We start from the raw sequence: 24,935 nt of genomic DNA, 5'->3' as shown, positions 1-24,935 counted from the left end.
GCTGGTACCTGAACCCTCAAATACTTCAGAAGTTGCCAAGGCCCAGAGGTACAAAATTGTCCTGTTTAATAGTCTTTGGTGGTGCTCAGTGAGCTTGGAGCATCTCTGTGGTTGGACTGCCCTCCCCCCGCCCCTCCCTGGCCTCCTCCAGTTGCCCCTGGATCCTGGGGTGGGTGTTTCATAAGTTCTTGTGTCTTCATTCATCCATCCTTGGGTCTGGCCTCTTGCCTCTGATGCCTCCTTCAGCCTCCGGGGGGCCAGGGGTAACGGCCATGGATCCTGCTCGATGTGCCAAGATGGCTCTCCAGATGCGGCACGCCATTCCTCCCCTGGGGGTGGCAGGCTCAGTGTGGCTTAGCTAGAAGACCCTGGCCATTCTCTGGCACCCACTGCCTGCCTAATGCCCCCGTGTCCCCTTGGGACCCTGATGTCCCTGTAGTTTCCAGAGAGGAAACTTGGCAAGCCTGTAGCTGGGGGTCAGGATCTGGCCAGCATGATCCCATAGGCAGGGATCACCCTGGAGGCCCAGGACATACCTGATGCGGGTGTAAGTGAGGTCATCTTTAGTGGCACAGGTCAGTAGGGAGTGAAGGGTGAAGCTGTGGTTCAGCAGCTGGTTGGGGACAAAGACCCACACACAAGAAACAGGGAGAGATTAAAATCAGAGGATGTGTCCCAAGCATCAGAGGCTCGTTCTGTTTACTACCAACATGCCAGGGCAGGTCCCACCCCTTTCTGGGCCTCAGCTTTTTCATCTGTACTATGGGAAGGTATGCTAAGTGTTCCTCTAATGTTGGGATTCCCTGCATCAGAGGGGGAAAGTGAGAAGAGCTGAAAGCCGGGTAAGGATGGAGTCTCTGGTTGGTGGAGGTCAGGGATAGTCAGCACTCTGCCCCTTACGGTTTGGACCGTGCCTGAATCCACGTTCAGCTCCTGTAGCCACTGCACCAGGCCCCGGTCCACTGTTCGAGTGGCTGTCCAGGAGAAATCAGGTAAATCAGGGGTGCCTCCTGCCAGAGGCTGTCTCACACCACCGTTAGCATTCTCCAGCCTGGTCCCACTCACCTGGGGGCTCTGAGGCCAGGGAACAGGTCCTGGCCTCCTCATTCACCCGCTGCAGAGCTTGTTGCACCAGGGCCCGCCACTCACATTCCTTCTCTGCCAGGATGTCTCGAAGCCTGTTGGATGGCAGAAAGCCAGTAGAAGGGAGGACAGAATAGGGGTGACGCTCACAGAGAGGCTGTGGAGGGGCCTCAGAGGTCTTACCTATCAGTCTCTGCTTGCAAGAGGCTGAGCTGTACCATCAGAGGTGGGGGGCCCTGCTCGGGTTCCCTTGAGAGCAGGCTCTGCTGAATCGGGGTCTCCTGCTGCTTCTGCTGGGACTCCTCTTCACTGGACTCTTCTGATGTTGGCGAGGCTGCATCCTTCTTCACTTCTGCCAGTCAGAGTGAAGGGCAGAGCTCAGGCAGGGCAAGAGCGCCCATTGGGACCCCAAGACACTGGCGGAGGATGCACAGGGATCTACTCAGCGGCCAGGCGGTGTCAGTCTGGGAGTTGCCCGTTTGGTCATGCCCCCACCCACTCCTTCCTGGTCAAGCCTGAAGATCACAGCTCCTTTTGTGTTCGCCACCTTCCCAAGGGCCACACCCTCACCCACAGGCAGGCAGACGGGCTCCACTCCAGACCTACCTGGGCTCAGTACTGCCAGGGCTGCCTCTACAGCACTGCCAAGCAGGGAGTCAAGCACGAACATCCAATGTGGGCGGATCTGGCGCCTACGGAGAATCTGCTTCACCTAGAGACGGAGGAGGGCGCAGCTGAGACTGCTAAATCTCAAAAAGGTGCGGCTTGAGTTGCAAAGGCCTAGAAAATTTCTGCCTGAGGCAAGTGGGGTGGACAGGCTTGGAGTCAAGGGACAGGCTAAGAAGCTTGAACTGGGCAGATGTCCCTTCCCTAATGGCTCTGTCTTCACAGAGAAGACTGGGAATCATTTGACACTAAGTCCTTGCACATTTCCAAGCCCAGGGCGCTCATGAGCTCTTCTTGGGTAGCCCTGTAAGAAAGCTCCCTTACCACATGCGGGAAGGCAAAGAGCAGTCCATGCAGAAGCGCAGGCTCAAGGCCCTGGGCCCCCAGCTGCTCTTGCAGCTCCTGCAGCTCCTGGGCCAGCTGCCGGCGGTTGGGAGTGTGGATGTGCGCTCCGAGGCAGCGCAGTAGCTGTTCCACAAGATTTCTGCCCAGACGGGGACTCTGACAAGGAATAGAGGAGTCATCAGCAGATATTCCCACTTGAGCCAAGAGATGCTGGCTGTGGGCTGAGGTTGGTGGCCATCGGTAGGAATCCTGTCGATGCTTGACCACCAGGGGGCGCTGGGGCGGGCCGCCCACCTGTTCTTGCTCCAGGCACAGATTCTCCACCAGCGCGGGCAGCTCCCGCTTTAGCACTTCTGCCAGCATGGCCCGGCGCTTGCTCTCTTGATGCAGCAGGCTCAACCCCGAACTCTCCTCAGGAGACGTGGGCTCCTCGGCTCCAGGCTCCTCAGGCACCCTGCGTGCAACGGGAGCAGCCGGTACAGTGCCAGCAGCAACGCGGTCCAGCCACCTCCGCCCCACGGTTTGAATGCTGGCTCTCTCTTTGACTCTCAGGCCTATCTCACAGGGATAGAGGGGAGAAAGCTGGCACTGAGGGGACACACTAAGTACGAGTAAGAGATTTGGGAGGTAGGAACCAAATGCCATCCTCGCAAGTGGTGGAGGTGCCGGGGTTCCCAAAGGAGCTTTTTCTGCAGGAAGTGTAAGGGCAAAACCAGATGAAGTGAACCCACCCCAGGATCCTGGGCTCTCACCGGAGCTGGCTGGTGTCTCCATAACTGAGGCAGCGCTTCGGGAGACTGGGAGGGTGTTGAGAGGGTGCCTGAGGGCGTGGGAATGTCTGGGACTGGGTGGTCAAGTCAGCCGAAAGAGGAGGGCTGGCTGAAGGGGCTTCTAAGGGAGGGACAAGACTGTCAGCGTAGGCCCCCTTCCGCCTCACAGAGCTCCTCTGCCCTCGCCCCGGTGTGCTCGCTCTCCCCGCTGTGCAGTACCAGCAGGCCGTGGAGCATGGCGGGGCGATCCTGGGCTTCGGCTCCTCTTCCCAGGCTGCAGGAAGGGGTCCCCAAGCAGTGCTTGTGCACTGGCTCGGAGGCGGGGATCTGGCTCAAAAGTTCTCAGGAGGAAGGCTTGGGCCTCAGCTGACAGAGAACTGGGCATTGGTGGATGTACCTTGTACATGCCAACCTGGGAGAGGGCAGGGAGCATAAACGAAGGTTAAGTTTAGAGGTATTTAGAGCCCAGTCTGTCTGCATACCACCTCATGAGCCAGGGCCTGAGTGGTCTCACCTGAAACATGGCAGCCTGTGGGTTCCCTAGCTCATGGAAGGGGGGGCGACCCGTGGCCATCTCGATCACAGTGCAGCCCAATGACCAGATGTCAGCTGCCTTTCCATACCCTCGTGGGCCCTGGTCAATGATTTCTGGGGCCATATACTGCAGGGTCCCTAGGACAGGAGCAGTAGCAATAATGCTCATCCGAGCTTTATTGCTACAGGAGCAGCGGGGGGCTGTATCATCCTGTGGCTGCCTGCACCCTCCCTGGATGCTATCATCCAAAATAGTTCTCATCCCTCATCCTGGTCATCAGACATCTGAGTTTCCTCACTCATCTTAGGCTCTATCCCATTCACGGACTCCACCGCCTGCAGTAGTTTCTATTATATATCCTGGATTGCGCGATCCATTCTAAATTCTATCGCCCACTTTGGTCCTGTCAGTGCTTCTGGATTCCAACTCAGGCACTCAACGCAACGTCCTCAGCTGTCCAAACTCCAAGTCTGAATTCCATCACCTCACCCCTGGCTCAGTCACCTGCCCTGGGTTCTGTCCCCCATTAGGACTCTAACTCCACGCCCAGGAGAAGCTCCATTCCCTGCAAGGCTCCAGAAGTTCCATCCCAGGTCAGCATCCCCACTCCCCTCCCCACATCCTATTACCTGTGAAGGTCTCAGTGCAAGGTGTAATGCCTGCCAGCCGCTTGGAGGTGCCAAAGTCGGAAATTTTGAGTAGCCCACTGAAAGTGTTGATCAGCACATTGTCCCCCTGAGTAGAATGTACATTGCATTCAGTGGCCATCAGGCTGGGCTCCTGGTGACAGAGCGAACCCTACCCCGGATCCCGTCTCCTGGGAATCCCAGTCTGACCTGGCCTCTGTCAACCTCCTCACCCTGCCATCCCACTATGCCCCTCTGGGGGCTGGCACCTGGTTTGGCTTCAGGTGCAAACCTCTCTTCTTCTCTAGGGAACCTTCTTGAATTCTCCGCCCTTTGCAAAGGGTCCGCCCACTGAACTGCCAGTCTTGGTTTGGGGGCTATATCTCCTCCATTCCCACTCCCAGCAAGCCAGAGTGGTCCAGCTACAGTGCTAACCTTGATGTCACGATGCACAATTCGGTTGTCATGTAGGTAGCTGAGTCCCTGCAGGATCTGACGGGTATAGAAACTGATGGTGCTCTCGTTGTCCTGCAGGGGTCCCCACACTGACCGCAGCAAGGAGGACAGGCTGCCTGGGCAGGTAGAGTCCAAAGTCATCATTGCCACCCATTTACTCCAACCCACAATTCTCTGCTCAGACACACCCATGCTATGGCCGAGACTCCATCACCCCCACTGCCCTGTGTCAGCTAATTCTGAGCTACACGCCACCTACACACGCTAGGATTCATTTCCCCCAAGGGTTCTCCACCCCTGCCTGGCTCCATCCCCATGCTCTACATCTGCAGTTCCACTCCTGTCCCAGCAGGGCAGGTACCTCCAGGCACTTCCTCCATGAAGATCTTGAGGTAGCCGCCCTGGCTGGCTGAGCCCAGATAGCGCACAATGTTCTTGTGGCGCAGGCGTTTGTGCAGAGCGATCTCTTCATGCAGGGGCTGAGAGACCCTAGGGGCAGTTAGAGAGAGGAGTAGGCCAGATTTGGACAGAGATGCTTACCCAACTCCAGCACCAGCTAGGCTACGCCCCCAGGATCTGCCCGGCTCACAATCCCCTCTGACCTTCCCCACTTTATCATCCAGCCCCCAGGCCCCTCCAGATTGTAGCCCCAACCCCTGGTCTCTGCCTTTCTGTCCACAGGCCTGAGCCCACTGGGCTTGGAATCTCCCGTCCATGAGCCCGCCCATCTGCCCCGCCCACATGGGCCTCTCAGCTCTGGTCCCACCCACTTGACCTGCCTACTTTACCTGAGCCCTTGGCCCCACCCACACGCCCGGTGCAGCACACCTGCTGTCCCGTTCCGGGATCTCCTTGATGGCAATGCGTACCCGCGTGTGCCGGTCGCGGCCTGCGTACACGACCCCGTACGTGCCCTTGCCCAGTACCAATCTCTCTCCGGTCTCCGTGTACTCGTAATCAAACTGTGGGGGAGGGTGAAAAGGGGGATCAGCGGGGCTCTTAGTCCTTTCCCCTCCCCCATCTCTGATCTCCCAGTTCCTCCTCCTCACCTCCAGCACCTCACCCACGCCCTCGGCCTCCTCCGCGGGTGCTCTGGAATCCGGATTTGTCACCAAGGCCTGGATCAGGCTGCAGAACCTGCGGGCGGAGGAGGTCAGACCGATGCGGGGTGGGTGTGGGGGTACCTTGGGTATAATGTCCTATCCTTTGCTGAGAGCAGCTCTGGGCCACATCCCTTCCTTTCCCACACTCCCCTGGGCATCCCAGCCCTGACCCCAAGAGGTTGCACTCACCACAAGCAGTGCCCTACGCTGGGGAAGCACAGCTGGACGTCCTGAGCCGGGGGAAGTGCATAGAGGAAGCAGCAGCGTCCATCCTGTTTGGAGGCACTGGGAAGGGATGAAGGACACAGTGAGCACCAGGCCAGCCAGCAGGGTGCCCCACCTGGACTGGCCCGGGCCTTGCTCCTCACCTGACACCACAGATGGAGGAGACTGAGAAGGCCCAGCTGGAGGGACCGTCCTGTGAGAAGCAGGTGAGTCAGAGGATGGTGCCAGGGAACAAGAGAGGGGCCTGGGGGTGGAAGAAAGGCTAGAGAGAAGGGGTGCTTAGCAGGGAGTTGAGGGGCTGGGTGGCAACTTCACCTGGGTCTCAGGCTCCAGCAGGCTCAGGGTCACTGCGCTCACTGGGTCTCTACCCTGAACCTCCAGCCTTGCAGGCAGCAGCACTTGGTTCATCTCCAGGACCAGGACCTGCAGGTGACAAGGGAGTGTGGGGGCTTAGATGAGAAGAGGGCTGCCCTTCTCCCAGGTCCCCTACCCCCATGGGCCTCACCAAACACTGGTCCCCTTGGGAACTGGCAGTTTTGAGCAGCTGGCAGGACTGTAGTAAGAAGTGGAGCCAGAAGTGGGCACGGCGTGGGGTACCTCCAGGGGGCTCTGGTGTGGGTCTGAAGTGCTGGTACAGCAGGAAGGTTTCCATCATGGACACCAGGTACCTGCAGGCACACGATGTCTTCAACTCAGCCCAGGCACCAGTGAGCCCAAGAGAGTAGACTGCACGCGGGCACCGGGGGTCATGGCACTGGAAGGGGCCAGGTCACTGGCCCAGGGCTCAGGCCAGTGGTCACAGTTGCAGGAGCTGACAGCACAAGCCAGGCCAAGACTGAAGAGGGGGCCACTTACCATATGGGGGCATTGAGCTTGTATAGCTTCTCTGCAGCCAGTGCCACCTGGGTGTGGTCATTAGCAAGGATCTGAGCTCCCAGGTAGAAGCCTACGTCCCAGTAGTATTGCATCTTTTCCACACAGCCTTTTCGGGCCAGCAGGCAGCCCAGCTTCATACCTGGAAGCAAGAGGCATGGGCCACACATTCATGCAGGCAGGGACACAGATGTGGGTGAAAATGTAGGTGTGACATAATCTCAGGTGGGAGTAGAAACTCTGGGAACACGTGTTTGTGGAAGGAACATAGGTGTGAGCTAAGGAGCAAAAAAGTCATCGGCTTAAGGGCTCACGAGGCCCTAGGACAGGTATGAGGACCCAGGTGCGGGTTCGGACAGGACAGATCCAAAAGGGGACAGACCCAGTCCCAGCTCAAGTGCACTGTTTTCTCTCCCTGACCTCAGCCCCTACTGGGGGGACAAGGGTGCAGGACTGAGGCTCACCGATGAGCTGGAGCTCGTTGGAGTCCTCAAAGCGCTGCCCAGCAGCAATGAGGAGTACAGCAGCGTTGATGCCGGAGTGGAGGCTGGGCTCGACATCAAAAGCCTTCCGATACCTGGGGGCCAGGCAGAGGGCTGCAAGGCTGGACTGGTGCCCACAGTCCCAGCCCTCTGCTGACTGCCTGCTTGCTTGTGCCCCTTACCAGTGATAGGCCTGTTCTCGGTGCCCAGCATCCTGGAAGCCAGAGCTGAAGAACATGTCTTTGTAGATGCGGCCGCACAAGCAGTACAGGTCAGGCGCCACGGAGGCCTTGCTCTGGACCACTGGCAGCAGCACGGCCAGTGCCTTCTCCCGGTCCCCAGGCCTGTTCCTCCTAGGAGAAGGGCAAGATGGGCTGGGGACCTGCCTGGTGGCCCTGTCCCATGTCTGGGGGACCCCCCAGATGCTGAACATCAGGGACCCTTCCAGGAGCCTGACAGAAATGAACCCAGAATGGCAGTGACCCTGGTCAGCACTGACCTTCCTAGAGGTAGTGATCCCAGATGGAAGTGACTTCTAGCTGTAGTGACTCTGAAGAGAGGTGATCTTGGACAGCTGTGACCTCTCCAAGGGCACCCCCTCACCCCACAGATGGGCGACAGTAATAGAACGGGACCATCTGACATCAGTGTGACCCTGGTCAGCAAACTCCCCAAATAGCCCTGAGCCCAGACAGCAATGTCATACAGTGGGGACCCATGCTCCCAGGTGGCTAGGACCTGAGTGTGGCTCTGCCGCTCACCGGTTGAGGGCAAATGTGTAGTGGAAGTGGACATTGTGCTGCCTGGCCACATCACAGGTGGGCAAGGCCTGCAGCGTCTCCACCAGCTCGATGATGGCTGAATAGTCCTGTGTGAGGGAGCGGCACACACTGAGACAACGGCCCCTGGTGGGTTCCGCTGGCCCCCAATCCCTGAGGGAAAACCTTGAGCTGGGGGTCCCCTCCCACCCGACACTCACCTTCCCATCACCACCCTCTGCACACCTCCCTCAGGCCTGGCCGGCAGTGCAGACACTGCACCTTCAAAAAGAACTCACTGTGCACCCAACCCCACAGCTGCCCTGGGAGACGGTGACGTGATCACCCCCACTACAAACAGGCTCAGAGTCAGGAGCTGATGCGCACTTGTCTAACACTGAATGCTGTGTCCCTCCCGCCTCTCTGTGCACACCTGCACGTCTCGGTAGGAAAGCAGCAGGTTCATGATGATGTCAGGGCTCAGCAGCTCCACGCTGTCCAGTCTCCGCTGCAGGCGAGCCAGCTCCTGCCGCAGCTGCTGCCCGCTGAACCGCTCCCGGGCTTGCCGGATGTCCTGCCGAATGGTCTCCCGAAAATAGCCACTGGTGCCCACAGCAGGAGAGGGAGGGAAGGGGAGGAAATGGTGGGGCCTGTCCCTCAGCCCACACCACTGCACCCGCTCTGGCCTCCTCCTGGTGCACCTTCCCTCGCTCCCCCTTACCAAGAGTCTGTGGGTGTGGCCTCCAGCAGGCGGGCAAGTCGGCCCACCAGGGGTGTGAGCAGGGCCTCAGTGCCCACTCCGGGCTGGACCAGCCCGTCAGCCAGACCTCTCAGGAGGCCGACATCACCACACAGCACTCGACCAGTGGCTGTCACGACATAGGGGATCAGCGTGTAGCTGCCAACACAATCCTGGTGGGAAGGAGGCAGGAATCAGTAGAGGTCAGAGGTCAGCACCAAGTTAGAGAGAGGCAGTGTCAGCACCAGTGGGAACTGGAATAGTAGGGAAGGGGCACACTGCAGGAAGGGAAGCAATAGGGAGCAGAGGGTCACACAGATGTCAGGAGGTATTGGAGAGGTCAGAGGTGACTGAGGAGGCCAGGAAAGGTAGTGGGGTCAGAGGTCATAATGGAAGTCAAAGGGCACGTTGGAGTGAGGGGTGGTTTCTGCTCACAGAGTTCTTCTGGAAAATGTCCTCCTGCAGGGAACAGACAGATACTGATGCTCTGGGTAGGCCATACCCCCACCCTGTGCGAGCCCCCACCTGCCACCTGGCCACCTACCCGAAGGGCCTGCAGGTCAGGGATGTCAGCCTGGGAGCAGAGAAGCACGTTGTTGGTCATGCTGAAGCTCTCACGCACACCGAGGTGGTAGAACAGAGAAGGCTGTGCCAAGGAGTTGCTCACCTCCAGCACCACCACGTCTGCAAGCACACAGGTGGGGCCCTGAGCCCTGAAGCCCAGCTTGGTGGGGAGAGGGGCTGGCAACCCGTCCTGGCTCAGCCTGCCTTCCCATGTGACTCCAGCAGGATCCAGTTTTGTTCCTGGCCTCAGTTTCCCCCTTCTAGAGTCCTTTGGGCTCTTACACAGAACTAGTGTCTGTGGTGCTGCAGGAGAGGGCTTGGGCTCAGTGGGCCCTCACCTTGCCGTTCAGAGCCTGTGGCCCCTGGGCACAGGGAAGGGGAGGCTGTGCGCCAGTCCAGTGCCTGTTCTAGGCCATTTGAGAAGCAAGAGTTGGGCCAACACGTAAGTCGCCTTCCCTGAGTCCTCAGCCCAGTCTCTTGAGAGGTCCCAGCACTGTGTGTAGATAACTCTGCCTCTGTGTGTATAGCTTACTGTGTCTGGATCTCTGGGTGTGACAGGTTCTGTGAGGACCTGTGTATTGACATGTATGTGATTTGTAAGTCTATTTATAGCTCTGTATGCTGTGTGTCCTCGGCTGCGAGTGAGCCTTCATTTTCTAGGCTGCGATTTTATGGACGTCCGGCAAGCACTGGTGCCTCGACTCTTGGATAAACAAATAAGTTTTGGGAGGCGTCAGGGTTGGCAGAAGGAAGAGGCTACTTGCCCTGGAAAAATCGCCTTCTGGTCCCACCCCCAAGCGATTCTGCCCCGCCTCCAGCCCCGCCCGTTGTCTTGGGGGAATGAACCCCTCCTGACCTAAGCTCCCTTGCTCAGAATCCAGTCTGTCGAGTCCCGTAGCTTCCTTTTCTGCCTCTCTAGCCCAGTCCTCAGAAGTAGTATGTTAGCACACCTGAACTCCATTCCCCCGAGTAGAGGCCCTTCCCTGGTCCAAGCTCCACCTCCCAGGATCCGCCCTCATATACTCCGTGTGAAATCATTCCGAGGCGGAGTTCTCCAACCCCATCGCTAAAATACCGCACACCCCCACCCCCAGGCTCCCAGCAGTGGCCCAGTCCTAACCCCTTTCCTTATGCACGGTGCCTGCTTAAGTCCCCACCCTAAGCCCCGCAGCCCGGCCTGGATCCGCTAAGTTCTAGCCCGACCCCGGCCGAGCTCCAAACCCCCTAAATTCCACTTTTGTCAGGGTACCACCTCGGGTCCCTAAGCTTTAGCTCACTTTATACTCCCCCAGACCTCACACCCGTCTCGGTCCCTCCCCGGAACCGGTGAGCCACTCCCCTTTCGGCCCAGCCCAAAGCCCTAAAACCGCCCGTAATCCTGGTTCCGCAGCCCAGCGCACACTCACCGGCGTTGTAGAAGGAATCCAGCGCTGCCGTGTCTCCCAGCGCCAGCGTCCCGAAGGGCAGGCTGCGCAGCTGCGGCCGCGGCCGTGTGCCGGGGACCTGCGCGCAAGCCTCGCGTAGGCAGCGCAGGGGCAGCGGCTCTGCCTCGGCTCCACTGTCCCGCTTCGCCCCGGGCTGCGGCTCCAGGGTCAGCACGTAGACCACGCTGAGCGGCCGGCTTCGTGCGCAGCCCCGGCCCGGGAGCGCTGCGGTCGACCGGCCCCTACTCAGCTCCTCGGCTAGAGGGTCCTGCCAACAGCTGCCGGCGCACTCCAAGGCCTCAGGCGGGGGGCACTGCCCGGCCATGCGGGGGCGCTCAGGCGTCGGGCGTGCTCTGGGCACCCAGTGCCGGGCAGGAGCCAGGGGCGATGTGTCCAGGGATCTCGAGATCGGGAATCCGATCGGGACTGGGAATCTCTTATGGGATCTGGAGGTCCGAAGTCCTGCCAGAGATTCTGCTCCCGAAATCTGGAGTACAGGGTGAAATGTGGTCTCTGACTTGGAAGGTCCTGAGGATCTGAAATCGGGAATTGGGTCCCAGGAATCTGGGGCACCCAGTGATCCGTGGCTCAGAGTCACGTGGGAGATTCCGGGAATCAGTCCGATCCTGTCAGCCACTCAGACTCCGCAGGAGAGCGTCCACCGTCGTTTTCTCTGCCCTGTGTGTAGGCTGGGCCCAGCCCTTTCCCGCGGACCGGAAAGCTCCACCCTCGGCCCTGGGGCGGCGCTGCTCCCTAGCGGCCCAGGACTCAGCCTCTCGCCTCCTTGCATCCAGCTTGAACCTCCGAGTCCCGCACTTCCGGAACAGCCTGTGCCACTGTGCATACCAACCACAGTGGACTGCTCACAACAGGAGCTCATAATGTGTGTGCCCAGCTCCGAGCTAGGGAAGAGGCGTGAATTGCAGGCCCTGCCTTTGAGGGATCTGTTGAATGAATGGATTTCCAGAGACACTAGGATCTGCAGAGCGTGGTGAAAAGAGTGGGTGTTCTCCAGGGAGGGACTGGAATGGGGGAAGTCTGCCCTTCCCCCTGCCTGGAGGCCATCAGCCCTAGTGCGGGACTTGGCATCTGAGTCGCCTAGTTTGCCCTCTTGCCAGGGAGGCTACTTTCCCTAGAATCCAATCTGCTGCTCTTGGACCTCCATTCTGAACCCGACCATAGGACTTCAGAAGAGTGTCCCCACAGACATTTGTCTACCCACCTGAGAGAGAACCCCAGGACTCCCGCCCTTCTCCAGTAAAGGAGGTGGCAACCTGCTGTAAACCTTGGTGGGCTCCAACATCAGGAAATGGGGACTTAAGAGAGCTTGAATGACTAGTCTGAGACCACTCAGCCACAGGAGCAGGATGCAGTCCCCGGACTACAGATATTAGACTCTCAACTGCCGTGTTTTGCTGTGTATAATGTGCACTTTTTTGCCCAAATTTTTGAGGGAGAAATAAGGATGCTCATTGTACATGGGTATAATAGCCCTGTGTGTAATGTGCACAAAACATGGGTGTGCATTATACATGGCAAAATACGGGCACTTATTGCTCTGCCACTTTCTAGAATGTGGCTCTGGCGGACTAACTGCTTGATAAATGCTGGCTCAATAATTCCTGTTTCATTGCCTGTAGCCCCATAGAAGAAAATGTACCTTGGGTTTGACCCCGAGTTTAAACCAGCCTCGAGTGGAACCAGAGAGAAGTAGCCAAGGATGAGCTCTGGGCTTACAACAGAGGCTGGAGTGGAAAACAGATGACCTATCAAAGATAGTCCTGGGTAACGGAGGGGGTGAGAAAACTGTGCAATTTGTACCACAAAACCACCCACTTGTAGGACCCAGAGGGCCCAAGAGCACTGTCAGTGGGTGCTTGAATCCCAAGTCCTTCACTAAATGTTCCCCTGGCCTTGGCTTGCATACTTCCAGAGATGGAAAACTTACTACCTTACGAGGCTGACCCTTTCCTCTTCCTGACTGAAAGAAAAGTCTTCCTTCAATGGAGCTAAAAACCTATGTCCCTACTCTTGAGGTTTTCCCAGTAACTGGAAGAGTCCTGCATGCCAGGAAAGGGTTAAAACGGTTTTATTTTTAAAAGCGGACAGCAGAACAGAGGCAGTTAGCCATGGGGAGGGGCGCTGAGGGTCCGGAAGCTGTGCAGGGGAGATAAGGGCGCTGGTTGCATGCGTGCCCTAGCGAAGCATGATGCGGACCCTGCGGTAAGGGTGGCCCACGCCGAGGCCTGAGGCCCAGTCAACGCCGTACTTGTGGGCAGCGGTGAGGGACGTGGCATAGTGCCCGTTGAGATTGGCCCGATAGCAGGATCCGTACCACCAAGCACCATGGACCACCACCGCGCAGTTGCCCCCGCTCTTTGCATCATGGTCGGCATCGTAGGTGCTGAAAGACTTCCCGCTGTGATAACTCAGGGAGTCCCCTGGCAGGGAGGACGGGAGGCTCTTTGGTGCTGGTGCCGGCGCCGTGCCTGGCACCCTTGGAGAGAGTACCTCAGGGGAGCCTCAGAACAACTGAGAAGTGGGTGTCATTGGGCCCCGTGAGAAAACTGCAGTGCCAAGGAGCCGGGGTGCTTGCCCAAGGTTGCTCAGCTAGTCACAGGGACACTGGGACTTGATCTCAGGACTGTGGCTCCAAAGCCACCAGCTCCTCTCCCTGCCTTGTCCCCTCCCAGAACCACCAGCTTCCCTCTGGCTCCTTCCTCTCGTCCTAGCTCCCACCTGCAGCAGCCTGAGCAACTCTGTCAAGAAGAGCTGGGAGGGACTCCTAAGATGCCTGGGCAGGAGAGGGGGTCTCCTGAGACAGCTCCTCAGGTCACTTCCCTCTTTCAAGCCTTTCCTCAACAGCTGCTGTTTCTCCGAAAAAAGCTTTCCCTAGTTCCTCTTCTGAAGCAGACAACGCTAACACTCAACAGGGCCTCAGTAGTTCCCGCAGCCTCTCTCCCCACCTTCCCCTCCATTTTACGGCACAGGAAACTGGGGCTCTGACGTGGAGGGAATTTGCCAGGGGTCACATAGTCAGTAAATGACAGAGCTGGGTTCAGACTCCCGTCTGTTTGCCTCATGAGCCCAAATTCTTTACTCCTGTTTCACTTTGCCTTATAACTGCCATTTCTCAGATGAGAACACTGAGGCCAGAGAGGAGAAGGAATTATCCCGGGTCATTATGGAAGCAATGGCAGTGCTGTACAAGAACCCAGCACTGCCTCGCCTTTTTCCCCTTCTCCAGGGCCCCACCTGAGGGTTGCTCACCTGCAGTGCCCGCTAAGAACTTGCCCAGCACCAGCTGGTAGTGGTCCGCCTCCCCAAGGAGGCGGAAGGACTCGTAGTGGGCAAAGGTGCGGTTGCCACTAAAGTCCTCCAGCTCCACGAAAAGCTCCCAGGTACCTGGTGGGGGTGGAGGGAAGGGCAGGGAGGGGGGATCCTTAGACCCCAGAATGTCAGAAGAATACCACTCAGGCTCCCTGGACCTTGCTGGGAACTTACCCTGGAGAGTCAGCTGGTGCAAATTCTCATTACCCAGCCAGAATTCAGACTCTTGACTCCCAAAGCCCGCTTTGTAGGAGGACCAAGAGCGGAAGAAATCCACAGAACCATCCTGTCGCCTCTGGAACACCTAGGGAGGTGGAGAAGGCTAGCACACCAGCCGCTGCTCCAGGCTTGGCATGAGATGAGGAGAGGCGGGCCGGGGGGGGGGGGGGCAGCTGAGCCAGGGCACTCTGTGAGGAGCGGCAGCCATTCCCTGCCTCTTTGACCTGGGGGCTTGTTGATACAGTGCGAGTCCAAGTGAGCTTTGTCTATGAATGAATGTAGCGATGAACCCTATATACATTTATTAACTTTTAGTGCCAGTAAAACAGTAGACTTCACACCAAAGCCTTGCCAGAGTCTCCTGGGGGAGACTGAAATCATAGAAATGCTGTTCCTGCCTTCTGGGTGTGGTCAGTCCTGCTCGGAGTCAGATTCAAAAAACCTTGCTTTATTTACTATGATAAGAACCAAGATATTAGAGCTGAGGGGTCACCTCCAGAGGCCCAAGCTGGACAGTCCCCAGGCTTCCCTCCTGTAGATTTCCCTCCTGAGCATCTTTCAGTCTAAGTGCCTCCATTCCCACTGCTGCCACCGCCCACTGTCTTCTCCCGCCTGAACCTCTGCAGGCCTTCTAACCTCTGTCCCTGGTTGCACTCTTGTTCCCCACTGCATGCATCTTCCATGTTGTCGTCTTTCTAAAGCACAAGTCTGGCCTGGTAATTCCCTGCTTAAAACTCCCCCATGGCTCCCCATCTACCCCACAATCCTCAGTCATTCAGTGCTCCCCATGAACTGGCCCTGGCAGGGGCCTTCCATCCATGCCTGACCCTCACCAGTAGACCTCAGCCCGCCACTCACACCTGCGGCTCACTCGCCCTGCCCCCGCACCTTCTGGCACTGTCCTGTCTCACTGGGCTCGTCTTTCCCTCTACCTGGAATGCCATTCCACACCTTGTCTGTCTTGAGAACTTCTGCCTTCAAGGCCTTGTCAGATGGCGTCTTGTCTGTGAAGCCTTCTCAGACTTCAGGTCCCCTGGGGGCTCAGTAAATGTTTGTCTGAGAATTACTCCAAAAATGCCTTAGCTCCAGTGGGCTCTGGCTCCCCCTGGGGGCCAAAGGGCAGAAGTGGGCCTCGCCTGGGAGTCTTCTCTCTGACACTCACCAGCCATCCACCCCCTCGGGTGTCCATGTCACAAAAAACTGGAAGGGTTCTGCCTTCAGGTAGGCATAGATGGTACCAGCCACTCAAGGTGGCGCCCCGGCTCAGCAGCTCCTGGCAGTTCCTAGGACCTGGAAAAGGGGAGATGGACTGAGAGGCCCCCCAAGTTATAACCCAACCACACTCCCTGGGCAATGGAAGAGGCTAAGTGTGGGACCTCAGGAGCCCTCTCTGCTCCTTCAGGGCCCTGAAAGAGTCATTAGGGCTGGGTCATGCCTGGTAGTCCACCAACACCCCAGCACCACCTGGTTCCAAGCTCCTGGCTCCTGCCAAGGCTGCCTCACCTTCCTGGCACCGGAGCAGGTTTGCTGGATCTCCTGCTCCAAGGAAAGACCAAATGTTAGCTCCAAAGCCTGAGTATCCCCAAGGGGGAGGCCCACAAACCATCAGAGGGGAGGGTGCGCAGGCCCTTCTCCTAATCTTTTTTTTTAATGTTTTATTTATTTATTTTTAGAGAGAGGGGAAGGGAAGGAGGAAGAGTGAGAGAGAAACATCAATGTTTGGTTGCCCCTCATGAGTCCCCTGCTGGGAACTGGCCTGCAGCCCAGGCATGTGCCCTGACTGGGAATCACCAGCGACCCTTTGCTTCACAGGCCCGTGCTCAATCCACTGAGCTACACCAGCCAGGGCCCCTTTTCCTAATCTTGTCCACCCCCTCAGCCTTCCGCGCCTCTGTAGGAGGGCAATCACAGCTAATGGCTGAGCAGTAACCCAGCAGAGCCCCCTGCCTTTCTAGCCCAGGGACAGAGCAAAGAAAGAAGAGGCCTGGGTTTCACTTACTCACCTGGCTCGCCCTTGGGACCCATTTTGCCTGGTGGTCCAGGGTGTCCTGAAATCCCAGAGACAGGGATGCTATGAGTTCCACCCCATACTCAGGGCCAAAAGCAACAGGGATTTGGAGACTGGCGTCAGATCCCAGCTGCACCCTACCCTAGCTATGACCATGGACAACTGAGTTGTCCTCTCAGAGCCTCACTTTCCCCCTCAGTAAAATGGGGGAAACTCTCCTGCCACCTCATAGAGTTGACCTTTGGGTCCCAGGTACCCAGCCTGGAGCCCGGCACACAGTAGGTGCCTGGTCCCTTGGTCATTGCCCTTAGCACAGGCAGTTACTGCCGCACCACCAGCCTCCCCAGTGTAGCCCAGGTCCCTGTCTGCTCCCTGGTATCTCTTACCTTGAGGACCTGGACTTCCCTTCTCCCCAGGACTTCCTGGGGCTCCAGGACAACTGGGCAGGAGGACGATTTTGCTGGCTTCCAGTTCCCTGGGTTCTGCGTGGAGACACAGGACCGGGTGGCACAGAGTAGTCGTAGGAGGAGTGGGCGTGCCTCTGTCTCCCAGACCCCCCCGAAGCTCTTTCCATCTCCCAGATTCCAGCCGTCAGAACACTTGCCTCCAAAGGCTTTCAAGGCCTCATACTGTTTGCATCTATTTGCAGAGCCCAATTATCAAATGCCTACCCTGCTCCCTGAGGCTAATGAGCCTGGGTGGGAGGACACTCAGTGAGGGAACGAGGGTGGGTGGGTGGGGAGGGCACCCTCCAACCCTACCTGGACAGCTGGGTTGGTCCTCAGTCCTCAGACAGGCAGGCTCCCTGAGCAAGAGCAGGAGAAGGGAGAGTGGTGTCCACAGAAGGCCCATCTTGCTGGTCCCCTCGAGAGAAAAATGCCAGTTTATAAGGGGGCCAGGCTGGTGGAAGAACAAAGGAAGACTTCCATCCATTGTGCCTGCTCAGAGACACCCCACCCAGGTTGGAGCCGGCAGGAGATGGGGGCACTTCCTCCCTCAGCCCCCGAGAGAATGGGCATTACCGCTGACCTGTTCAGCTGGGAGGGTGTCCAACTTCTGCTCCCAGCTGCCAGGGCTCCCCGGGCCATCTCTCCAGACCTTCACATTCATGCGCAATTTTCTGAGCCTTCCGCCTGGAGTGCCCTTCTCTGCACCTTTCCTGTGAGCTCCGCCTGTCCATGAAGGTCTGATCCTCCACTGGGAATATTTTCCCGACCCTGGCAGTATTCACGACCCCTGCTACCATTGGTTGGGCGCCTACTGCTCGCCACAAGTCACACTGCACGCAGTTTGTACGTCACCTCTGACCCTTACACAGTCCTGCTCATGGTCGTTGCTATTGGCCATGGGTTACAGGCTGGTACAAAGTAGGTGTTCAATAAATATTGGTTAAATAAAGGAATAAGCAAGGAGAAACTGAGGCCCAGAGACAGGATGTGACTGGTGCTCTCTCTGGCACTCGCATGCCCAGAGCCAGAGATTTTGCCCGAGCTCCACGCTGCCCACCAGGGAGAGGCACCCTTAGCAAAGTGACACCATGCCCACCCACAAGTCCCTTGGGAAGCCCCTGGCAAGGCCTAGGAAACGGCTGCTAATATAGGCCAATTGCAAGGGCAGCTCAGACAGGCAGGCCCGGAGGATAGGAGGCCAAGCAGGGAGGCAGTGGCCATGACCCAGACCTGAGGAGTGACGTCTGAGCAGGGGAGTTCCCTCAGGTGATAGGGGAGAAAAGAGGAGTCTCATTTATTTCTTCATTCATTCATTCACTCATCAAACCCTCCCTGAGGCCTCCTCTATGCCAGGCCCAGAGCTGGTGGTGGCAGGGTGGGCTGAGGTACAATGGGGCACGGCGGGGGGTGGAGGCCCAGTTCACCAGACAGGATGGAGCCATGAGATGGATGCCTCGAGGCCCTGCAGTTCCATCCTGGGGGGTCCGTCCCCCTCAAGCTCTCCCACAGGGGTGCCAAGACCTGTGGACAAGCCTGTTTCTCGTGGTGCTGTTTGTAATAATCAGTGTGGAACTGACCCAACTGGACATTGATAGGATGAAGGCAAATAAGTTACCACCATGTGGGCAAGTAGAGGGCAAATATGGTGAAGAATGAATGGGGCGAGGTCACAGAGCAACATGCACAGCACGGCCCCACTTTGTAATTTAAAAATGCCGAATGTCCATTCACAGGAAAAGGCCTGAAACATACTGTGAACCATAGTTACTTCTGGGGAGTGAGACCAGTGGGGCAGCGATTCTCACTCTTTATATAAACTTCTATATGGCGCTTTTGTTCCTTAGAGGCATCTACTACTTTTGAAAAGAGAAAACATCCAATGAAGAAATGTTCTTAACCAAGTGGAAAGCCAGCAGGAGGTGGGGGCACTTCCTCCCTCCGTCCCAGAGAGAATGGGCATTATCTCTGCCAGCTCTTAAGTGCTGGCTGGAGAAACCAGGGGAGGGTGATCCAGGCAGGAGAAACTGCGTGTGCGGAGGCTTGGATCAGGGACAGAGCAAGGCAGGCTGGGTAACAAGCGGTGGCTCCAAGTAGCTGGAAGGGTGGCTCAGGGGAGGCTGTCTGAGAGGATGGTGGCCATTGATGAAAGTGTGTGGGCATAGGGAGGTGGACTGTTTGGAGTTTTGTCGATGACGTCACAATAGGTGAGGCCAGGGAGGAGCCAGAGCTGCCCGTGGACTTCCAGTGGCAGCTGAAGAGCCCGCAGGGTGGCCAGGTCTGGAGAAGAGGTACCAGAGGCTCGGTGGCGGGTGCACAGCTGGAAGGGTGGACAGGTGCCCTGGCACAAAGTAGATGGAGCACATGTGCCTGCTCTGAACCCTCCCCACATCCGACTGCGATGGATATTAGTGTTACCCCACTTTACAGATGAGGAAACTGAGGCCCAGAGCCATTACATAACTTGCTCCAGTGGGAGATATTATTAGTCAGGGAAGACTTCTGGGCCCAGGCATGGGGCGGGGGTGGTGGGGAAGGATGGGAGGAGGGCATGGGCAGGGCTTCCCGGGAGGGCCTGAGTGCAGAAATGGCTGTGGACAGTTACAGGGGTGTCTCCACCTTGGCGCAGGGGCAGAGACATCACTTAAGGAGCTGAGAGAGCCTGGAGGTACCCCTGCAGGGGACTTCTAAAGTTCCGCTAACTCTGGGACCAGGAAAACCTAGATTCAAGCCCAGCCCTGCCCTGGCCCGCTAGGTGACCTTTAGCAAGTATACTTAGCTCTCTGCGTCTTTGTACATGGCACACCTGTACAGGGACACGGGAGGGGGCTAAACACATGTAAAGATGAGTGTATTTTAAAAGGGGACATCAACAGTCCAAGGCTGAATTCCCATTAAGGAGGGAACAGTGGCCTTATCCCTACCCCTCCCAATCCGCACACAGCCCAAGACACGGGACACAGAGCACAGTGCTGGAGAGAGTTCCTTTATTCGAGGGTGCTGCCCGAGCCAGGTCGATGGGAAGGGGCAGGCGCAGGCCCAATGCCAAGCAGGGGTCGTGCAGGGCTCCCATGGGGGCGACAGATAAGACAGAAGGTGGTTTGAGGATGCACTCAGCAGCAGGAACCAGGCCCAGGACAGGAGGGGACGCCAGGTACTGCACACTGAGACTACTTGGTGCCAAAGATTCTCCCACCCCCAGCGCCCACAAGAGGCCGAGAGGGCAGCCTCTTCATCCTCCTTCCCCTCAGTGTGGGGTCCAGGCCTGAGAGGTCAGATTCTGCGGAGGCCAGACAGAGAGGGTGCTCAGGGCGGCGGCCTCGCCTCAGCCAGGCTGAGGACCCCACCCCCAGTGGACAGGCGCAGCCGGAACAGCAAACACTTTAATGGAGGCTGCGGTGACCTGCCCCACAGCACGCACGGCACACGGGGACCTCCAAGCAGCCCCCCTTCTCAGAGGAAAACCAAACCGCACACACAGCTGAGGTCCTGCCCAAGGCCACAGAGCTGCAGGCCAAAGTCTCGCCTGGGCTACCACCTACTGGTTCTCCTCCCTGCTGGCAGCATGAGGGACAAAGACAAGTGGGCTCAGCTGAGCTCTTAGACGCCAGGCCCCGGCTGAGTCCTGGCCCCAGCCAACACCTGGCAGAAAGACTCCCACAAGAAGGGGGGTGGGTAGGTAGAAGGGGTGTGGCTCACACAGGGGACACTGTGGGGGAACCATTGTCTTTAGGGCTGCCCCACTGACAAGACAGTTCACTGTCACTTAAGGGGACAGGACCACAGGGGCAGGGCTGGAGTTCGGGAAGTGAGCCAGACTCTGCTGGCTGATCAAGTACTCACAGTGTCTGGTAGGTGCTGTCCTTGGCCTTGAGGAAGCGCAAGATGAAGAAGGCCACTGCCTGTAGGCTCAGCACCAGCACGATGCCTCCAATGAAGCTGGCCCCATCGAAGCCAGGGTTGTTGGCTTCAGGGACGTGGGGGCTCTCTGCAGGGTAGACAGAGGTCATAGCAGGCCACCCCAGTAACCTACAGAGGTCACCTGGAGGCCCCAGTCTTCACTATGGGAGTCGGAGAACAGCAGGCTCAAAAGGTCAATGGGATCCTGTGGGCAGTTGGGAGGTGCGGAGGTGCCTGGTGGGAGGGACAGTGCCCGGCAGGGCAGTGCCTTGGCTCCAACCCTGGCTCCGCTCCTGAATTGCTCTGTGGCTAGATTCCCCTCATACCCTCTCTTGACCCCCTGAGCACGTGGCTGATGGCCGCTGAGCCCCCTTCTCTTCCAGATGCCAGCTCTCACACTGGCCCAACAGGAGGAGGGTGGGCCCAGAACTCAGGTATCCAGACTGCTTTCAACCTTGGGTCTTGGGGTTCAAAGCCCAGATACAGATGCTATGGTCCCCTATCAGGACTGCTGAGGCCCTGGAGCTGCCCCTTACTTAGAAAGGGAAGGAGCTGGGGAAGAAGCAGAGGCCCGCACTCCGACCTATCCTAGGGAGCAGTTAAATGGAGACTAGACATTTTATGTCAGAGGAAGAAGCTGGGCTTGAAGGGCCAGGCCTGTCCAGAGTCACCTCACAGGACACAGCCAAACTCACACAGTGTCCCCTAACCCTTTCCCCTGCCCTGGCTTAGGGGCCCATGGTTGTCAGGCTGTGCCTGGGTGGCTCCCAGCTGTACCACGTTAGCCATCAACTCTCACCAAGGATTCGATTTCAGGCTCTGGGCCCAGTGCCCAGGACAGGGCAGGGCTGGTGGGAGATCATTCTGGGGCAGTGGACGGGGCCCCAGTGGACCTGGGTCCACCTCCCAGAGACTGTCATTTGTGTAAGGAGTTCTGAGAACATGAAGGACGAAGGGTGGTCCCAGCTGCGGCTCTGGCAGGCCTTTCCAGGGAAGAGGTGAAGAGAGAAGAGATGAGCTGCTCAAGACCAACCTGGGGCTTGAGCTGGAGGGAGCCAAACTATCAATAATTCAGCCTCTGAGATCACATTTCTGGCTTTAATTAACCAAGAGCCTCTTCGGCCATCCCTGCCAAGCCAGACCGTGAAGGGTGGTGGGGGCCGAGGGGTAGCTCCTTGCCTGTGTTGTGCCAGGAATCTGCTTTGTGACCCTCTCTGGACCAGTAGGTGGTCACAGCGGACATCTCATTGGCTGCCTCAGCCCCACTCCCTCAGCACCAAGCACAGGTCCTTGAGGGGGTCACCCTGAGCTCTCAGAAGTGGGGTTTGGAAGAGGGCATTGGAACTGATCTTTCCCTGATCTCCTTCCTTGCATCAGACACTGAACTAGGCTGCGTACAGCCTTTCATAAAACCCTCACAGTGACGCCGTGAGGTGGCAACAGACCCACTGTGCAGATGTGGAAACGGGCTCAGGGGGAGCAGTCACAGGTCCGAGGTCACAGAGCATGCTGGCGCCGAAGCCCAGCTCCCCCAGGTGGCACCTACCTGTTGTGATTGTCTTTGGTTCATAGGTGGGGTGGTGGTGGGCAGCTAAAAAGACAAGGAATCTGTAAGAAGCCAGCTCTCCCGCCCCTGGACTCCCATCTAGCCCCCAGCTGGGGCCAACAGCTGGGCTTCTGGCTCCGGTCCAGACCCATCCAACACACTTTCAAGCCTTTCTTCACACAGTTCCTTCTGCCAGTGCCCTCTCTCCATCGCAACCTTTAAAAGTCATCGCTGATGCCACCTCCTCCAGGAAGCCCTCCCTGTTCCCTTCTGAACTTCCAAAGTCTTCACTATGCTTTAAATTAGAGAAGCTGACTCCCTCCACCACCCATGCCAGTCATGTATCCTCCACCTGTACCCATTTACAGATGAGGAAACAGGCCGGAGAGGGGAAGAGTTCTGGGGGAGCTAAAGGCAGAACTGACATTGAACCCAGGTGTTTGCAAGCATGGTCCTCTCCCCGAGAGAGAGAGAGAGAGAGACGGATTCCTCCTGGAGGGCAGGCTTTGGCTGGGGTGGTACCTCAGTCCTGTCTCCCCAACTTGGATTAGGCCAGTGGGAGCTCCCTTACCCGGACAAGACTCTGAATGGTTGTAGACAGAGCAACCTTCCTTGACCACCTCAGCTTGGTCCACACAGTGTCCTAGTGGGAGAAGGTGAAAGGGAGAGGCTTGGAGAGAGGGGCCAAGGCCCTGGGGTTCAGAACCAAGGCACTCGACCCGGAGAGGGCCACATACCTGGTTCCTCTGGACGACATTGCTCCCACACGCAGCTGGAGAGGTTGTGTGCTCTGTCCCCTTCCACACAATGCTCACAGAGCTTCAGCTCTTTACAGGCCCCTCGGACAGCCGGCCAGACGTTCATTCGGAGCAGGGCTCCCCGCCCAAAGCCTCGAGCTCCTTTACCTGGTAGAGGGGTGGAAGCAAGCCCTTGAATAGGAACTGAAGCCCCCATCCCCACTGCGGTGGCTCTCACCCTCTGCACACACACACACTCACCTGGATCCCCCAATCCCCGCTACACGCCTGGAGTTTCCACAGACACAATTAACACACACCTAGGGCCTCCCTGATATTCGCCCAGAGTCCTTTCCCTTTGCGTATACCTGGGGTTCCCAGATACATTGGAAGCTGCCGCCCCATACACACCTGAAGCTCCTTACTATACACACAGCCAGAGCCGCCTTTACCCACCCCTGGAACCCAGCATAATATGGAAAGTCTCCTTCTGCTCCCCCACTACCCCTCCCAGCCGCCCGCTCCTGGACAGGCGCCTGGGTGAAGGGCACGCTCCGCCTGCCCCGGCTCCTAACCAGACCCTGGCCAGCATTACCAGCCACAACGAGCTGGGCACACAGGAGGAGGCAGCAACAGCCGCCACAGAGCGCAGCCCGTAAGGCTCGGGGTCCCGGCAAGGCCATGGGGGCGGGGGCGGGGACTGGGGGTCAGCGGAGAGCTGGTGTCCCGCGTCCCTTCTGGACCCGGCTCCTCCAGGGTGTGGGAAAGAGACTGGACCGAAAGGGGCGGGCGAGGTGGGCGGGACCGTGACGTACAAGAATGGGCGGGGCCTGGTGATGGTGGGGACCAGATAGGGCGTGGTTGGTGGGCGCGGTCAGGTGGGGCCGGGTCGGGTAGTCTGGGGCGGGGCTATAACAAAAGGAGGCAGAGTCCAGGACTAGTAGCTACCTGGTCCCTGGGGACTCCCAGCAGCAGTTTCAAGGAACCTGTTGAGTAACAAGTTATCCCTACCTCACCGATGAGAAAACCGAAGCTCAGAAAAGATGAATGACTAGTTAGAGGCCACAGAGTTAATGGCAAAATCTGGATTTGAAGCAAGGTCACTTTCCTGCCCCCCAGGGCTCGACAGAGGCGGGGCCTAGTCAAGTGCCCCCCTCCAGCCAGGCCTCAGGACCGCTGACCAGCTTCAGCTGGGCCCTAGGTTCTGGCCGCCCACCTGGCTTCAATCTTTGCACTCTCCTCTCTTCTGTCCTTCAGCCCACCATGTCTGCCTCCAACCCACAACATCTTCTGATCAAGTCACCAGTCTCATTGTTACTAGGGCAACTGAAACTTTTCACAGCTTTCCCTCCCGCCTCAGCAACCGCCTGAAGGCCACCTCTTCTGTCCTTCTCCCACTACAGCCACTTCTCAGGGTCCTGAGAGGGTGCCTCCTCTTCCTCTTCCTCTTCCTCTTCCTCTTCCCCTCCATTCCTCCCCGCTCCTCCTCTCCTTTTCCTCCTTCCCCATCTTCATCACTAATGGCCCAGTTCAGTCCTGAGCCCTATTCCACCTCTTCTGGGGTCAGCTCTGTCATCCCTCTGCCTGCAGTTCCCATCTGAAAGCCAACAAGTATCTCTCCATCTCCAGTGTGCTGCTCCCTCCCTGGCTGCCACATCTGTAACTAATAATACGTAGCCAACAACCATTGGCCCCTTAGGATAATCACAATGTACGTTCTACTAAGAGCTTCTAGTTGCAGCTTCTCATGGAATGTCCACACTACTCCCTAGGTATGGGTTTTGTTATCCCCAAATTGCAGGTTTCAGGAATAACTTCGTGCCCTGACTTGTGTGGCTCAGTGGGTTGAGCGTCATCCCGCAAACCAAGAGGTCTCCGGTTCAGTCTTCAGTCAGGGCACATGCCTGGATTGTAGGCCAAATCCCCATCTGGGGGCATGTGAGAGGCAGCCAATCAATGTTTCTCTAGCACACTGATGTTTCTCTCCCTTTCTCCCTCCCTCCCCCTCTCTCCAAAAATAAATAAATAAAATCTTTCAAAAAAAGTAGAAGAAACATCACCTGCTTAGGAGCAGACAATTACAACAGAGAGGGGGAAGGA

The 24,935-nt window shown here is 57.6% G+C and overlaps 3 protein-coding genes across 5 annotated transcripts; all 3 read right to left on the bottom strand.

Annotated features, from left to right (window-relative positions):
• Positions 1-42: 42 nt before the first annotated feature.
• On the bottom strand, positions 43-12,672 carry MAP3K6 (mitogen-activated protein kinase kinase kinase 6). The gene is given in 30 exon segments (XM_037149692.2): positions 43-238; positions 241-329; positions 537-613; positions 901-974; positions 1,066-1,178; positions 1,267-1,435; positions 1,690-1,795; positions 2,074-2,250; positions 2,389-2,548; positions 2,847-2,985; positions 3,084-3,276; positions 3,379-3,536; positions 4,029-4,134; positions 4,461-4,597; positions 4,843-4,970; positions 5,310-5,443; positions 5,531-5,618; positions 5,774-5,869; positions 5,953-6,002; positions 6,125-6,232; positions 6,315-6,477; positions 6,665-6,824; positions 7,147-7,259; positions 7,347-7,517; positions 7,926-8,032; positions 8,356-8,524; positions 8,644-8,834; positions 9,097-9,120; positions 9,206-9,345; positions 10,632-12,672. Coding segments are annotated over 30 exon segments (3,921 nt in total). The 5' UTR covers positions 10,975-12,672; the 3' UTR covers positions 43-200.
• A 50-nt stretch (positions 12,673-12,722) lies between these two features.
• FCN3 (ficolin 3) lies at positions 12,723-17,086 on the bottom strand. The gene is made up of 8 exons (XM_037149777.2): positions 16,968-17,086; positions 16,593-16,688; positions 16,202-16,246; positions 15,702-15,734; positions 15,361-15,488; positions 14,154-14,283; positions 13,920-14,054; positions 12,723-13,090 (listed from the first exon to the last, which is right to left on the bottom strand). Exons 1-8 carry the CDS (start codon positions 17,056-17,058, stop codon positions 12,846-12,848), a joined length of 903 nt encoding a protein of 300 aa, XP_037005672.2. The 5' UTR covers positions 17,059-17,086; the 3' UTR covers positions 12,723-12,845.
• Positions 17,087-19,643: 2,557 nt separating this feature from the next.
• CD164L2 (CD164 molecule like 2) lies at positions 19,644-23,572 on the bottom strand. 3 transcript variants are annotated; one of them, XM_037149700.2, is made up of 6 exons: positions 23,431-23,572; positions 22,836-23,003; positions 22,670-22,741; positions 22,099-22,143; positions 20,496-20,640; positions 19,644-19,932 (listed from the first exon to the last, which is right to left on the bottom strand). In XM_037149700.2, the coding sequence occupies exons 1-6, from the start codon at positions 23,516-23,518 to the stop codon at positions 19,926-19,928; spliced, it is 525 nt and encodes a 174-aa protein (XP_037005595.2). In that variant the 5' UTR covers positions 23,519-23,572; the 3' UTR covers positions 19,644-19,925. The 3 variants fall into 3 exon arrangements, with proteins under 3 accessions (XP_037005595.2, XP_037005594.2, XP_037005596.2); XM_037149699.2 differs by lacking the exon at positions 19,644-19,932 and adding an exon at positions 20,122-20,206; XM_037149701.2 differs by lacking the exon at positions 19,644-19,932 and having other exon boundaries at positions 20,492-20,640.
• Between the last annotated feature and the right edge of the window lie 1,363 nt (positions 23,573-24,935).

Source organism: Artibeus jamaicensis, unplaced genomic scaffold (genome assembly GCF_021234435.1).
Source record: "Artibeus jamaicensis isolate MK-2021 breed Jamaican fruit bat unplaced genomic scaffold, CSHL_Jam_final scaffold_847, whole genome shotgun sequence".
NCBI lineage: Eukaryota > Metazoa > Chordata > Mammalia > Chiroptera > Phyllostomidae > Artibeus > Artibeus jamaicensis.
The sequence above is the reverse complement of the archived record's forward strand: the minus strand, read 5'-3'. Positions and strand labels throughout refer to the sequence as shown.

What these genes read in the sequence shown, in the direction of transcription:
- FCN3 (XM_037149777.2), bottom strand. Translation starts at nt 17,058, where the DNA reads ATGGGCCTTCTGTGGACACCACTCTCCCTTCTCCTGCTCTTGCTCAGG. An exon ending in GGACCAACCCAGCTGTCCAG is followed by an intron (nt 16,689 to 16,967) that starts GTAGGGTTGGAG and finishes GTCTCCACGCAG; the next exon opens with AACCCAGGGAACTGGAAGCC. An exon ending in CCCGAGGGGGTGGATGGCTG is followed by an intron (nt 14,284 to 15,360) that starts GTGAGTGTCAGA and finishes CCACCTCCCTAG; the next exon opens with GTGTTCCAGAGGCGACAGGA.
- CD164L2 (XM_037149699.2), bottom strand. Translation starts at nt 23,518, where the DNA reads ATGGCCTTGCCGGGACCCCGAGCCTTACGGGCTGCGCTCTGTGGCGGC. An exon ending in TGCCCAGCTCGTTGTGGCTG is followed by an intron (nt 23,004 to 23,430) that starts GTAATGCTGGCC and finishes CCCCTCTACCAG; the next exon opens with GTAAAGGAGCTCGAGGCTTT. An exon ending in CCATTCAGAGTCTTGTCCGG is followed by an intron (nt 22,144 to 22,669) that starts GTAAGGGAGCTC and finishes TTGTCTTTTTAG; the next exon opens with CTGCCCACCACCACCCCACC.